Consider the following 11643-nt stretch of genomic DNA (forward strand, 5'->3'; position numbering starts at 1 on the left):
GAGTTAACACTGTACGCAATACCCGCAACCTCACACCAAATTTCAGGCCGTGTAGATAGGCAAGCATAGCCTATATACAAATCATTTAGTAAGCAGAAATCCGAAATTTACCTTAACATATTAAGTTAGAGGAAGATGTGACGGAATTGATGCTTGAAGAATGCGCTTCCAGCAGCCATGATAAACATTTGATTTGACGAAAGTCACTAGACCTATTACTATCTATCCAATCACGTTGATGGATAAAAATAAAATTAAAATAAGCATGTAACGACCACAAACGGAGGAAAATAGCGGAGCAAAAGTACCGATACATCACTTAAAATGTACTCAAGTAAAAGTACACAATTTTTAAACTACTCAAAAAAGTACAATTACTGATAAAAACTACTTAATTACTGTAACGTGAGTATTTGTAATTCTTTACTTCACACCCCTGATTATACTCTACTGGTCAAAAGTTTGGAATAATTAGGATTTTGAAAGAAGTCTTTTGTGGTTAACAAGGCAGTACTTAAAATGTTTCAATACTGATAACTGATGAAATTATTGATTAGAACCATTATATATATATAAATATACAGTGGGTACGGAAAGTATTCAGACCCCCTTAAATTTTTCACTCTTTGTTATATTGCAACCATTTGCTAAAATCATTTAAGTTAATTTTTTTTCCTCATTAATATACACACAGCACCCCATATTGACAGAAAAACACAGAATTGTTGACATTTTTGCAGATTTATTAAAAAAGAAAAATGAGAATTTATTATCTCTATCCTTTGATAGCCTCAAGCAAATCTGACAGGTGAGTCAAGGAGAGAGAGCATCTATTCTACACCAGACTGGCATTGCGAAACTGACATATTTTTTGTAATCTGCCATGTCAGGGAGTTAACTGATGTGTTAGGTTTGGAACCAAACCTCTACAATGGTTCTGTGTCACTTAGATCTGTTTGATCGGTGCTTTTGTGATAAGCAGCTACAGTGAGTCACAGCACAGTAATTTTCACCACAAATATTAAAGCAATACCAGGTAAAGAAACAAGATTTTAAAAGCATTACTGTCTAACCAAAGACATTAAGGTCAATGATGGCAGCTACTATGGATTTTTAACATTTGCTGAAACCAACAGCTGTAAGTGTTAATAAGGGTGGTAGCAGATATAAATTATCTTTTCAGCACTAACAGTTTGATTTTTACACTGAAAGTGCAAAAGTTTGTGCAACCATACCAAGAGCAGGTTCAGTCTGTACGTCTGAGTAGGCACTAACAAAGTCCTCAACAGCATCAGGCAGAAAAAGACTGGGCTGGATGAAGGTGAGGAGGGAATAGACTTCTTGCAAGTTATTCTGAATGGGGGTGCCAGTCAACAGCACTCGGAAACCTACTGTAAACTGAGAAGGCAGATGTCAGATGGCAGTTAATAGCAGGGGAAAGCTGAAAAATAGACAGGCAAGGCTAGGTTTATTATCAGGGGTTTTACAGATTGACAGTGACTGTAAAAACAATGAAAATGCAATCGTGTAACCTCTTTGAGGGTTTGGTGCAGCAATGATTCCTGGTTCTTCAGCCGGTGAGCCTCATCGACAACTAAAATCTTCCATTTCCAACTGTGGGAAGAGAGTGGAGGGGTAAAGTTAAATATGAATTGAAATATGCAGTCACCGACACCAATAAACTGATAATTATTATTATGTTATATGGCTGATAAATGGAAGATATTAAAATTCTACACTATTTTGTCTAAATAAATTAAAAATACAACACACACATACACACAAAACACTCAAACCAAACTTTTAAAGGCTTCAAAATTAGTTTTAAAGATTAGATGACCGCAAAGTTGCCTGCAAAACCAAGGAGGGTCAAGTGTGTTTATTGCAGATTTAAAATGTTAAAAGATCATCTACAGGAGGGGTTCTCAAAGTCTATATTGAAAGGTCCAAATCTGAATTTTCATCAGTGTCAAACAGTGACCGGAACAATCGGTTATTACAAAACTTAAAAATTGCATAACAAATAAACACTAATTTGTTGAAAAAATAAAGTGCCCTTTGCATTCAAAATACATCAATAACAAGTGCAAAAGTGGCAAAACAATTAATTTAAGTGTCAGCAATAGAGATCGACCGATAAGGGTTTTTCTCTGGCTGATGCCGATATTTAGAAATCAGCGCATCCAATGGCGCTGATTTTTTTTGGGTGAACTTCAGAAAACACAGTGGACCAAAGTCCTCTTTTCAGATGAAAGTAAATTTAGCATTTCATTTGGAAATCAAGGTCCCAGAGTCTGGAGGAAGAGTGGAGAGGCACAGAAACTATGTTGCTTGAAGTCCAGTGTGAAGTTTCCACAGTCAGTGACGATTCGGGCTGCCATGTCATCTGCTGGTGTTGGTCCACTGTGTTTTCTGAAGTCCACAGTCAACACAGCCATCTACCAGGAAATTTTAGAGCACTTCATGCTTCCTTCTGCTCACAAGCTTTATGGAGATGCTGATTTCATTTTCCAGCAGGACTTGGCACCTGCCCACACGCATTCTAATTTATTGAGATACACCTGTATGTATAGATTTTATTTTAGGCAAGTTGTGTTGATTTGAGAAGACTAAACTGATCAAACATATGATCCACTCATTGTCTGCCGCTGGCCGATTGGTCGTTACTTTAAAAAAAAAGAAAACTTGAATTTAACAAACAAAAAATGTTCCAAACATGTTTCTAAATTAACTTAATAAAGAAACGAAAAGAAATATAGCCACTTTGCCATTAAAAACCAAAACTGAACTATTTTAATGGCTGCAACAGCAGCTGTGTAATGGGGAAGAGAGAGAGAAAAAGGACATGGGCTCCAGTCGGACTCGGGCCGGGCCCGTGCAGGACTCTATTCGTTCCTTCGTTTCAATTAAAAGTTCCCCCTCGGCTCGGCAGGCCACCAATCTGCCCGGGCTCATATGCACCTGCATACCCTGCATACCCAGATGCTACGCCCCTGAGCGGTAAAATGTGGCCCGATTATGTCAAGCATCATACGCTCACTGGATGTCATGACAACAAATGCCATGAAGGAACAGTTTGAATATCTCGCCTGCGCTTTCATTTCGGACCATCTCCAAAAATACATTTAAAAAATAAAATAAAAAATGATTTACAATTTTAACGTGCGTTTATCAAAGTAAGAAATATAATTAGAGCTCTTGAAATATGAAATGTAGGCGGGTCCAGACTGATCTATAGTGTAAATTACAAAACAATTTTTTAAAATAACACATTACAAAAGAACAAGTTAGCTGATAAAACTACTCTTTATTTACAGTGTTATGTTTATATACAGAAGAAAAAAAAGAAAAGCATAAAACAAAAAATTTCTCAAAACTACAAGTGAATTTAGGTATAACAACGATATCTATAATGCACAGTATGAAAAATATAGATATTCATTTTGCAATTTGCTAAATGTTACATTTAACAATGATACTAAATTATTACTTCACAGTAATCAAAATTAGAGAACGGTAACCACTGTAGCATGAAAGATGATTACAACTAAAATCTTGGAGGGTTACAGTTGTCAGAAATTAGTAGGAATTGTAGAGGCTCCTGCTTTGAATGACTTCAGCACATCTGCGGCCACAGGACACCACTATTTTCTCAGACAGTGCTGGTGTGATCTTGGTCCACTCTTCTTCCACAGTTTGGTAACTGTAGTGGGTTTCTGAGCCATAACTTTGTTGATTTTCCAGAGATTTTTATTTGGGTTTAGATCTCTGGGCTGACCACTTCATCATTTCAGTGTTCTTAGCTTCAAGGAACTGTTTTATCCGTTTTGCAGTGTGACGGCGCATTGTCTTGCATGAAAATTGCAGGCTGATCGGAAGATGCTTGCAGGGAACGTACTGCATGTTGCTGAAAGAGGGTTCTGATAAACATTTGCATTCACCCTGCCATGTAGCTGTATAAGAGACTCAACTTCTGCTGCAGAAAACATCCCCCAAAGCATGACACTTCCTCCTCCACCTTTCACGGACTCAGTCTTTCACTGATTCAGTCTTTCCCCGAGTTTGACGCCGAACATAATGTTTCCCATCAGACCCAAATAAATTAAACTTTCTAAAGTGAACTTTGGACCAGTTCTCCTCTGTCCACACAACATGCTTCTCAGCAGAGGTTAGTATAGCCTTTTGATTCTTTTTGCTGATGAGAGGCTTCGTCACTTCAGAGTGCGTTTTCAGTCCAACTGCTCTTAAACATGCCGAGACAGATTCTTACCCTGTTGAGCACTGAACTGGAATGGTGCCAGTTAAGTAGGGTTTGTCATATAATGAAGGAAATTAGCACCAGGTGCCAGATTAAAGTGACAAAGTGACGGTACATGTGGCCAAGTATGGTGACCCATACTCGGAATTAGTGCTCTGCATTTACCCATCCAAAGTGCACACACACACAGCAGTGAACACACACACCGTGAACACACACCTGGAGCAGTGGGCAGCCATTTTTATGCTGCGGCGCCTTGCTCAAGGGCACCTCAGTCGTGGTATTAAAGGTGGGAGAGAGCGCTGTACATTCACTCCCCCCACCTACAATCCCTGCTGGTACGAGACTCGAACCCACAACCTTTGGGTTATGAGTTCGACTCTCTAACCATTAGGCCACGACTTCCCCATTAACACCAATAACTAATATCTGTAAGTGTTCTCTAATCTTAAATACAGCTCTTTTTCAAATATGTCATTTACATTTTTTTACACTGTGCTTCAGAATACAATTAATTTATAAAATATGCTTAAGAAACGTCTCCGGTTCCCCGAGAGACGGGAACAAGACATGGCATCAGAAGCTGACGGTTTTGGGGACTCCTTTCCTTCCTAAACCTACCTGAAATCTTATTGCACAACGCCAGTGAAGTTGCAGCTCTCACTGGCCAATGCCAACCAAGACGGCAAATAGGGGCTGAGCTCCGTTGCTATATATTGAGCTGTCTTGGCGGCATAAGCCCAGAATCTTCCGACTGAATCAACAGCACAGCAGACCTGAGGAGTGAACATGGCAGCACGTCCAAATTGTAGAATCTGGTAAAGGTATTCTGCGAAGACCATCCAGCCGCCATACAAATGTCTTTGATAGAAACACCCTTAGTTCATGCCCACGAGAAGGCTATTGCCCTCATCGAATGGGCTCTGACACCAATAGGACATTCCATACCCCGGATAGAATAGACCAAGGCAATCGCATCTACCACCCAATGTGATAGTTGTTGTTTGGAGACCGGCTGCCCCTTGGTGCTGCCTCCAAAGCACACAAACAGCTGCTCAGATTGCAGAAACTGAGCCATGCGGTCGACGTAAACTCGCAGAGCCCACACCGGACATAGTACCTGATGAGGGGCGGCATCCGATGAGGACGCTGACTCTGGAGTGAAAGCAGAAAGCGTCACCACTTGCACTCTGAACAGTGTCGAGAGCGATTTAGGCACGTAGTCCAATCTTGGCTTGAGCATAACGTTACAATCACCTGGTTCAAACTGCATGCAGTCAGCATTTACAGAAAACACTTGTAAATCCCCCACACACTTGACCGAAGCAAGGGCGAGCAACAGTGCGGTTTTAGGCGATAGCTCTCTCAGTCCGACAGACAGAAGCAGCTCGAAGGGCGGAAGGGGCTCGCACCTCCGTAATCGTGTCCATCACGTGGCGAGACAATGAGTCCGAGTTTACCGGTTCCCGCACACCATCCACACATGAAGTTTCCACCATTCGGGGTTGGGGTGCCATATCAGGCCGCCCGCCTGAGATAGGAGGTCCCATCTCAGCGGGATCAGCCACGGGGGAGCCGTTAATATCTTCAGCAGATCGGGAAACCAAGGCCTGTTTGGCCAGTACGGAGCGATTAATAACACCGACACTCTCTCTGATTTTGTGCAGCACCTGTGACACAATCTTCAAGGGGGGAAATGCATACAGGTGGGCCTTCGGCCACGGCATCGTGAGTCCTTGCCCAGGGGTGAGCGTGGCAGAGAGAAGAACAGTGGGCAATGTGTGTTCTCCTCTGTCACGAATAAATCCCCCTCTGCCTTCCCGAACCGTTCCCATATCAGTCTCACTGTCCTGGGGTTCAGTCTCCATTCTCCGTGAGGAATCCCATCCCTCGATAGCCCCACAGTAAAAGGCGTGCTGCCTGATCGTAAAGGGCTCTCGAGTCTACACCGCCCTGGCGGTTTATGTATGATAACCACTGACATCTTGTCCGTGCGAATCAACACGTGATCCTCCCGGACTTGTGTGATGAGCCAAAAAGACCTCTCTCAGTTCGAGGCGATTTATGTGCCACTTTTTCTTCGACTCCGTCCAGTAGCTCAATGCCGGTACGCCGTCGCAATGAGCTCCCCAGCCCGTCGTCGACGCGTCCGTCGTGACCACTTTCCGCCACATGACCAGACCCAGCTGGGCGCCTTGTTGGTACAGGTCGGGGTTTCACCATGGTTTCAGTGCGTTTAAGCACCTGCGAGTGACCACAACGCGGGCACGGGCCGTTTTCCAAGCCCTTCTCGGTACCTGTGTTTTCAGCTATATCTGGAAGGGGGGGGATATAGAGCAAACCGAGGTGGCACACCGACACGGCGACCGCCATCCGTCCCAAGAGCCTCTGATATTCCTTCAGTGCCACAGTACATCCTAGACTGAAAGTATTCAGAGCGGACATTAAATCTTGTATGCGCTCCTGACCCAGACGCGCCCTCATCGGGACCAAGTTTAATAGCACCCCCAGACATGTCAATGACTGGCTGGGGCATAACGTGCTCTTTTGTATGTTCACACAGAGACCTAAAATCTCCAGATGAAGTAACAGTGTGCGTTTGTGGCTGTTGAGCACATCCTCGGAATGGGCCAAAACCAGCCAATCGTCCAAATAATTCAAGATGCGCATTCCGCTCACTCTCAGAGGGGAAAGCGCCACATCCACACATTTTGTAAATGTGCGTGGCGCCAGCCTTAAAGGCCTCGGGATCCGCTCCACCCTCGTCCAGAAATTTCTTGGAGCACCGCCATTGTGTGAAGCACTGAGATTGCGTCCCCTGAGGAGGCGTGCGCCTTGTCCACGATGTGAGCTGTCAGACGGCCTCATTGGAAGCGAAGCACCTGCCTTCAGAGAGGCAGACGAGGGACAGAGGTGCACTGCGATGGATTCCTTGATGGGCGGAATGTGCATATATCCACGGGCTTCTGCCCCGTCGACTTTGGTGAATATCTCCGACCCGCCGGCATGGGTGCAAGCTGACTGGGGCGCAGCCCATGCCTTAGCGACCTCATTGTGCAGGTCGGGGAGAAATGGGGCTCGCTTCCTCAGAGCGGCAGCTCGAGTGGAGGAACCACGACTCCAGCTTGCTCTTAGCTGGTTCGCGTCCCCTGAGGAGGCGTGCGCCTTGTCCACGATGTGAGCTGTCAGACGGCCTCATTGGAAGCGAAGCACCTGCCTTCAGAGAGGCAGACGAGGGACAGAGGTGCACTGCGATGGATTCCTTGATGGGCGGAATGTGCATATATCCACGGGCTTCTGCCCCGTCGACTTTGGTGAATGTCTCCGACCCGCCGGCATGGGTGCAAGCCGACTGGGGCGCAGCCCATGCCTTAGCGACCTCGTTGTGCAGGTCGGGGAGAAATGGGGCTCGCTTCCTCAGAGCGGCAGCTCGAGTGGAGGAACCACGACTCCAGCTTGCTCTTAGCTGGTTCGTCGGGGGATTCCCACTCCAGACCTAGATCGCTCACGGCCCTGGTGAGAATCCGGAGTGAAACTGAAATGCGGTGTGTCCCTCCACTTCAGAGCGCTCTTTCGGCGTGTAGGCCCAGTCCTTCTCGGACGCCGTCAGAGACATAACCTCGTCGAGAACGCCGTCATCCCCCGCCGTGCCGAATGAAATGACCTCCGAAGCACCAGGGGTGGGTCGAAGGCTCTCTTCTGCAAAAAACACCGGAGAGCAGGGGGTGAAACTTGCTTTTCAGCGCGATCACCCACGTGTGGCTGCGGTCCCACCAGAGGCTCGCTGGCGGCAGTGGGACATTACCGAGAGAAATCACAGAGGGCGATGTTCCTCCGGGTCCTAAGCACCCGCACTGAGAATTCCTCGTAGTGCGGGCAGCCCGACCCTGTGACTGCTACCTCCGCATGGGCGAGGCACAGGACGTAGAATTTGTGGGTGTCTGGGGCCTTGATAGGCCCTGAACACAGCGTGGGCCCAGTCCTTCTCGGACGCCGTCAGAGACATAACCTCGTCGAGAACGCCGTCATCCCCCGCCGTGCCGAATGAAATGACCTCCGAAGCACCAGGGGTGGGTCGAAGGCTCTCTTCTGCAAAAAACACCGGAGAGCAGGGGGGTGAAACTTGCTTTTCAGCGCGATCACCCACGTGTGGCTGCGGTCCCACCAGAGGCTCGCTGGCGGCAGTGGGACATTACCGAGAGAAATCACAGAGGGCGATGTTCCTCCGGGTCCTAAGCACCCGCACTGAGAATTCCTCGTAGTGCGGGCAGCCCGACCCTGTGAATGCTACCTCCGCATGGGCGAGGCACAGGACGTAGAATTTGTGGGTGTCTGGGGCCTTGATAGGCCCTGAACACAGCGTGCAAGCTTTCGACATGCTGGAACACCGAGAGGGAAATCCTTCTTCTTGTGTCTTCTCCACAGCTGTCTTGAGTAGGAATTTGCATGAAAGAGGAAGATTCTGGGCATTATATAGCAGCGGGGCTCCGCCTCTATTTGCCGTCTTAGCTGGCATTGGCCAGTGAGAGTTGCAACTTCACTGGCATTGTGCAATAAGATTTCAGGTAGGTTTAGGAAGGTTCTGATGCCATGTAGAGAGACCATTCTCGAGAGGGAACTGCCGTTCTACTCCTGTTAGGATAACTTAAAATAGGACTAAGCAGTGGCCTAGAAATTTAAGAAAATTGTAGGTTGTTCTCTAATTTTGATCTCCACTGTATATCACCAATACAACAAAAAGTGATAGTAAAAACTTTAATATCACCCAATAACCAATATTGTTGTTTAATTATGTGCAAAATGCCCGAGTAGCAGAATAGTGGAAATATAGTAATTTACATAGTTTTAAACTCTATCTGTTTACCAAAACTAGCAAAAAGAAAAATTAAGTTGATTACCTTTTCAGGTATCTGGCATCCTTGAGGCACATCTATTAAATATGATTTAAGAAGATTTTCTGTTAATAAACAGTGCAAAGACTTGGAAAGCAACCCCTCTGAATGCAGTTATCACCAGTGTTGGGGAAAGTTACTTTTAAAAGTAATGCATTACAATATTGCATTACTCCCTAAAAAAGTAACTAATTAAGTTACTTTTGAGTTACTTTTTAAATCTGGGCAGGGCTTGCTTGTTTGTTTTTAATAAAAAAAAGTTCTTCTTTTACAAATGTAAAAGCCCTTTTCACAACAGAAGTGAAATGAATACACCTCAGGCTGAAGGAAATGTATATTCACGTCTGTACAGTAGAGGGCGCAGCTCAAACAAATTGCATGAAGAATATGACGCAGGAGCACTATTCAGCAATAACAAAAATGAAACAAATGTGTAATTTTAGCTGATTAGTATGGTTGAATTAGATAATCGACGGTCAATAGCAAAGACATTGGTTAATAAAATGGGATTAAATGCATAACTGATATTTGTCTTAACATATTTAATTATTGCAGGTTTATATAATATTCTGAGTTTGCATTTGACTGTTTTTATTCATTTTGAGGAATACTGAATCTGTTTTTGTGCAGTGAGAAGAGTAAATAATGTTCATATTTAGTCTAGAACTACAGTAGCATCACAGCGCACATAACGCCTCTGCATTTACTCCCGATTTCCCTCAACATGGCAACACGAGAGCTGTCAGTCAAGACATGGGAAACAAAGTAACTAGCGTTACTCATTTGAAAAAGTAACTCAGATATTTCCTTCTAAATTAAAACGTAATAAGTTACTTTACTAGTTACTTGGAAAAAAAGTAATCTGATTATGTAACTTGCGTTACCCCCAACACTGGTTATCACAGATCTATTCACTGAAAACAGGTGCACTAACCTCATAAGTGGTGAGAAGGACATGGAAGTGTTGGTTATTCCTGAGCTCTTTCTGGAGCTCTGCCCTTTTTTCTTTATCCCCAGTGTAATAGATCACAGACAGAATGGGACAGAAGCTGAATTTAAAAAAATAGAGAACCTTAACTAATCTTTCATGTTCATTTGGATTCAAGGTAGATACTAATCCAGCGTTTATATGCTACTGTCTCCATCTAGTGACAGTGACAACACATTGTCTTTATTTAAAATCAGTTCATGCTGGAATATTCATACATTCATAAAGTGACAAACAGTTTCACAGTCCTGTATCAGTAATAAATCAACATATCTTTAATATGCAATCTAAACTGACAACACAAGTCTAATCGTATACCAGCATTACCCTTACCGCTCTAACTCCTGTCTCCAGTTCTCCAAAACAGATAAGGGACAAAGCACAAGGAACGGTCCGTTCATCTTAAGGCATCCCCGAGCATATGCCAGCAAAGAAATGGTCTACAGCAGAGGATGAAATCTCACTTATCTGATATCTTGGAATAAATCTCTGACTTAAAAGCAAGTATTATAAGCAAGATAAACCCATTCCATTACTAACCTGGCAGGTCTTGCCCAGACCCATCTCATCACCAAGGATGCAGCCCTGCTGGTTCTTCATACACTGTGACAGCCACCTCACTCCATCCACCTGATAAGACCTCAGATGAATTGCTGTAAGGAAGGAGATAAAGGATTGCAGTGTTGTTCCTAAGAACACTTTGAGAGTATTTCAATCCATAAAGTGGGCCTTTAAAAACTTTTTTTTTTCACTGGTTTCACAAATTAATATTCCATATGAAAAGCCAAGCTTGTCCAAAAATGTTGTATCATGAAATAGATGCCATTTCGCTCTAAAAGTGAACTTAAAAGACTAATCTCGAAACATACGTAATGAAAAGCATCATTTCAGACAAGTATTCAGTTTTATTAGTGCTCATTTGCGACAAAGCCACTTTATTTAATCTATGAACGCAGTCCATTATAATAATAATAATTTAATTTGTGAAACATTTTCATGCTAAAAAAATCTTAAATGATATACAAATACTTTGCTGATTTTAAATGTCACAAGACGCTCTCAATTCACACACCTTCTAATCCCCATTTTTTCAGGTCGCTCTCCGTTAATTCCGATTTGTCCTTTTCTGGTATGTTGCTTTTGATTGCTCGAAGAAATTTGGACATTTTTGTGGTTTTATTATGTTTACCTCAACCTTTAGACACTTTATTCAGTCGAGTATTTAAGTTAATAGCTTGCCTGCGCCAGAGTTTGACGTGAACTTCGGCATGACTACTTCCTGCAAGTGAGTGGGCGGGTCCCAGGACAGAGGTCGTCCAATGACTAGTCGGCGATGCAGACACGTACTTTAAAGGCGCCATTCTTAAAGGGGTCATATGATGCGATTTCAAGTTTTCCTTTCTCTTTGGAGTGTTACAAGCTGATTGTGCATAGATAAGATCCCTGAAGTTGCAAAGATTAAAGTCTCAAAACCAAAGAGATATTCTTTATCAAAGACTCTGCCA

The 11643-nt window shown here is 43.8% G+C and overlaps 1 protein-coding gene across 1 annotated transcript in view; it reads right to left on the minus strand.

The window, feature by feature from the left end:
• chd1l (chromodomain helicase DNA binding protein 1-like) overlaps positions 1 to 11443 on the minus strand; it is a 20640-nt gene extending 9197 nt beyond the window's left edge. The window contains exons 1-7 of the mRNA XM_016272100.1: positions 11211 to 11443; positions 10679 to 10791; positions 10472 to 10578; positions 10085 to 10199; positions 9157 to 9188; positions 1533 to 1614; positions 1236 to 1398 (exon numbers count right to left, since the gene is read on the minus strand). Of these exons, the coding sequence (XP_016127586.1) occupies positions 1236 to 1398; positions 1533 to 1614; positions 9157 to 9188; positions 10085 to 10199; positions 10472 to 10578; positions 10679 to 10791; positions 11211 to 11304 (706 nt within the window). The 5' untranslated portion in view covers positions 11305 to 11443. The remainder of the gene's footprint in view (positions 1 to 1235; positions 1399 to 1532; positions 1615 to 9156; positions 9189 to 10084; positions 10200 to 10471; positions 10579 to 10678; positions 10792 to 11210) is intronic.
• Between the last annotated feature and the right edge of the window lie 200 nt (positions 11444 to 11643).

This window comes from Sinocyclocheilus grahami, unplaced genomic scaffold (assembly GCF_001515645.1).
Source record: "Sinocyclocheilus grahami isolate Dianchi unplaced genomic scaffold, SAMN03320097.WGS_v1.1 scaffold67.1, whole genome shotgun sequence".
Taxonomy (NCBI): domain Eukaryota; kingdom Metazoa; phylum Chordata; class Actinopteri; order Cypriniformes; family Cyprinidae; genus Sinocyclocheilus; species Sinocyclocheilus grahami.